This window comes from Nelumbo lutea, chromosome 1, assembly GCF_056320005.1.
Source record: "Nelumbo lutea isolate HS-2025 chromosome 1, American lotus-T2T, whole genome shotgun sequence".
NCBI lineage: Eukaryota > Viridiplantae > Streptophyta > Magnoliopsida > Proteales > Nelumbonaceae > Nelumbo > Nelumbo lutea.
This window is the reverse complement of record NC_142684.1, coordinates 216759174-216762650: the sequence shown is the minus strand read 5'-3', so window position 1 is coordinate 216762650 and position 3477 is coordinate 216759174. Positions and strand designations below refer to the sequence as shown.

Sequence of the window (3477 nt, the reverse complement as noted above, 5' to 3'; positions counted from 1 at the left end):
TCAAAGAGAGTCAAGAGACTAAGCCTGAGAGATTGGCAGTGTGGCACTCTGCCACTCTGATAGATTGCTGAACTTTCAATTGGGTCAAAGAGAAAGTCTGAAACTGAAAGTCTCTCAAACTGAACTGTCCGCCAAACATTTTTAAAAAATAAAAAATATAATTTATAATATTATATATATACATGATACACCAAAGAAAAAATGAAAATGTCAAGGGAATGAATATAATTTGATTCAGCAAAAGTACTTTGAGGGAATGGTATGAGTTCAGAATCACATTAAAGAACAACTAGTGGGGGTTTGAGACAATACATCAAGAAAACCAATAAAAATTTATGAAGAAGAGTAGACAATAAATTTTCCATTGTTTTATAAATCTCTAGTGGGCCCCATGCAGTGCATGGGAATACTCGATATCCAATATACGAAGGGATTAAAATGAAATGCAATTAACAATATATATTATTGCCCTGGAAAAATATTTTTATCTAATAAATACTTAAATAAATAAATAATTAATTAATCAAATACCATTAATTAATTAATAGAAACGGAGTCTATATATTGACTAACAATTAATCTAGGATAATATATTTAGTAACAAAATAGGGCCGGCCTTTATTAATATCAATTTTTTTTAATCTTCAACCAGTACTAATCTAAATTAAATAAATATATAAATTAACTTAACCATATACAGGTATAATCAATCTAGGTGACTTTTGCTTCGATATAGACTACTTTAACATAACTAATTAAGGTACATTAATTAAATTGACCTATCTAATCTAACCAGCAGGGGCCTCATGCAACTCACGGGTTTTATTAAATAAAATCCAAGTTGAAGGACCCTTGTGACATTTTCAATTGAATAAAGTCAAATTGATTCCAACTCAGTAATTATTTTTGGGTTAATTGTTGTTCTATAAACCTGCATTAACTTTTCAACTTTAAATGACTAATTTAAAACATTTAATAAAATGTTAATCGTACATACATATTAATACATATTAGCTTGTTTTCTACTATTTATCAATACCTATTTTAATTTTATGGCTAACTTCATGTATTGGTATACTATTAATTATTAATTTATGCATATTTATTCTTTATTAATTTAATATATTGGCACCCTAAAATTTAGGAATGTCAACAGTGGAGATCATACACTCCATCCTCCATCCCAATGAAGACAAGTTCTCTATTAGGGACCTGAATCTCTTTTTTTTTTTTTCTTTTTGAGTTAAAAGCTTGTTTAGGAAAAAAATAGTATGTCCAATATACATAATGGCACTATTGTAATTATATAGAACTATTTTCAGAATTTTTCCAATTAATCTCATTATCATGGTAGTAACTTCACTCCCCATCTCTATCCTTGTCCTCTATCAGTACCCCAATTATTCCCCATCCCTGTCCTCAACCCCGCCATAGAAATCCCCACCCCCAATCCGATTGCAAGTATCCCAGTTAACTAAATTAAGTCGTAAGACGTTTATTAAATCATGTTAAGTAAATAACTAATTTTGTCAAAAAAATAATTAATAGGAGTTCGTGATTATTTATTTCTTTTACTCTTCTAAAAAATATTTTATTTTTCTCTTTCTCAACTTAAAAAGTGACAACTGTTTTCTAAATTCATAACTAAGAAGAAGATAATTAACTTATGTTGCATGCTGGTCCAAGCACATTATAGAGCAAAAAGTATATACAATAAAGCACTGAGATAAAATCAGAAAGCAACATATATAAACTAGTCCAAGCACATTATTCAATCTTAATGGTTGAAAAAATTTCAGTAGTTAATTATTATTGGGTAATGATAAATGAATGCTAATTAATGGATTACAAGCCACAGTTAGTGAGCAAATTTTAACAGGAAGAATGGATTCAGTAGTTCTATCATCTATGGGCCCTGTAACTCAAATAACAGAAAAATGCAAAATCTTAGAGTATGTATTTTAGTGAACAAATTAACACTCCCCATGCCCTAATCTATTAACTGATGTATTATAACAGTATAATATCTGTTTTTGTAGTTTTGAAGAAGACAAGAAGAATAGAGATTAATGACTATATTTAATTAGAATAAAACCCCTAACCCTGATGCAGCGGGATTGGGATTGATCCCAATAGTCTCCGGTGCAAGTCTACAACCAGCCAGTTAATTTGCTTTGGCACCTTAATTGCGCTTTCCTTCCCAAATGAATCCATGAAATTTATCTTTAATTTGCATATATCATCAGAAAATTAACAGCCAATTAAGGAGGTCAGTTGGGAAACTATTAAAGGTTCCTTTCTCCCATTTCCACCCAAAATTCGGAGCAATTTAATGTGATAATGCAGAAATTAGTACAAAACAAATGGAAATTTATGAAATAGATAACTAGATAACCAACCAAATGGAATAAAAATGCAGTATTATGATTCACACCAGTCACCACTTACGTAGTATAGGGGGAGGGGGATCGTCGATCGAGGGGGGAAAATTAGGCGGATAAGCGAGTACGGAGTACTAAACACACAGCTGTGCACATTAAAGCCGTGTGAGATATATGTGGCAATGGACTAATGTTGCTTCCGCCAGTGCCAAAGGTCGTTTATTCCGTCCACGTCGTACTGCTGCTGGAACACGTCCAATTACAGCAACTCCAATAACATAATTCCGGCAAATATTCTGTGACTGTCTCCGACCAAACTGCCTTCTCACCGTTGATCAACTCCGGTAACTCAATCTCAGCCCAAAAGTCATCGCCATGGCTGTCAGATTTCTCGTTGTTGCTGCTGCTCCCCTTGTTCTCTGACAATATGGCATTGGCTGCAGCCGCAGCTGCCATCTGAATATCCCTGGCCGTGCATGTGGACGGGCGTGGGAGCAGCTCCGCTTGCTCTGGGAAATTGAGGAGAGCCTTATTTCCCTTGAGACAATAAGCAGCGACATCGTAAGCCCTGGCGGCCATCTCCGGCTTGGGAAAAGAGCCAAGCCATATTCTGGACTTCTTTCGAGGCTCCCGAATTTCGGAAACCCATTTCCCCCACCGTCGTTTCCTGACGCCTCGATAAACCGGGTGTCTGGTGCCTCCCGTCCCGTCGTCGGATTTCGGGATGTTGTGTCCGGAATCCGGGGACGTGCTGGTGAGACCTTCTTGTGGGTTTGTGGTGGGTTTCTCCATTGAAGGAGGAGGAGGAGGAGGAGACGCTTCTGTTGCAGCAGTTTCAAAGATTTATATGACGTTACCTAGAATTGGATCGTTAGAACTCAGAAGAGTTGTTTGGCATTTTCTACTGCCATCAACTTTCTACCGTTACCATCATGACTAAACCGGTAAACTACACTTCACGCTGACTGGTTGTTTTTCTTACTAAAAACAGAAAGGGAAAGCTGGTTTTATGGGGAAATGACAGGAAATGATTTCTATACTATCTACCTTCTGTTAATTAATTAACAACATGGGGGCTGGGGATACATCAGTTTAA

At 35.5% G+C, this 3477-nt stretch overlaps 1 protein-coding gene across 1 annotated transcript; it reads right to left on the bottom strand.

Annotated features, from left to right (window-relative positions):
* Positions 1-2274: 2274 nt before the first annotated feature.
* Positions 2275-3243, bottom strand: LOC148880987 (ethylene-responsive transcription factor ERF023-like). The gene has a single exon (XM_088963172.1). The coding sequence runs from the start codon at positions 3171-3173 to the stop codon at positions 2601-2603; it is 573 nt and encodes a 190-aa protein (XP_088819298.1). The 5' UTR covers positions 3174-3243; the 3' UTR covers positions 2275-2600.
* Between the last annotated feature and the right edge of the window lie 234 nt (positions 3244-3477).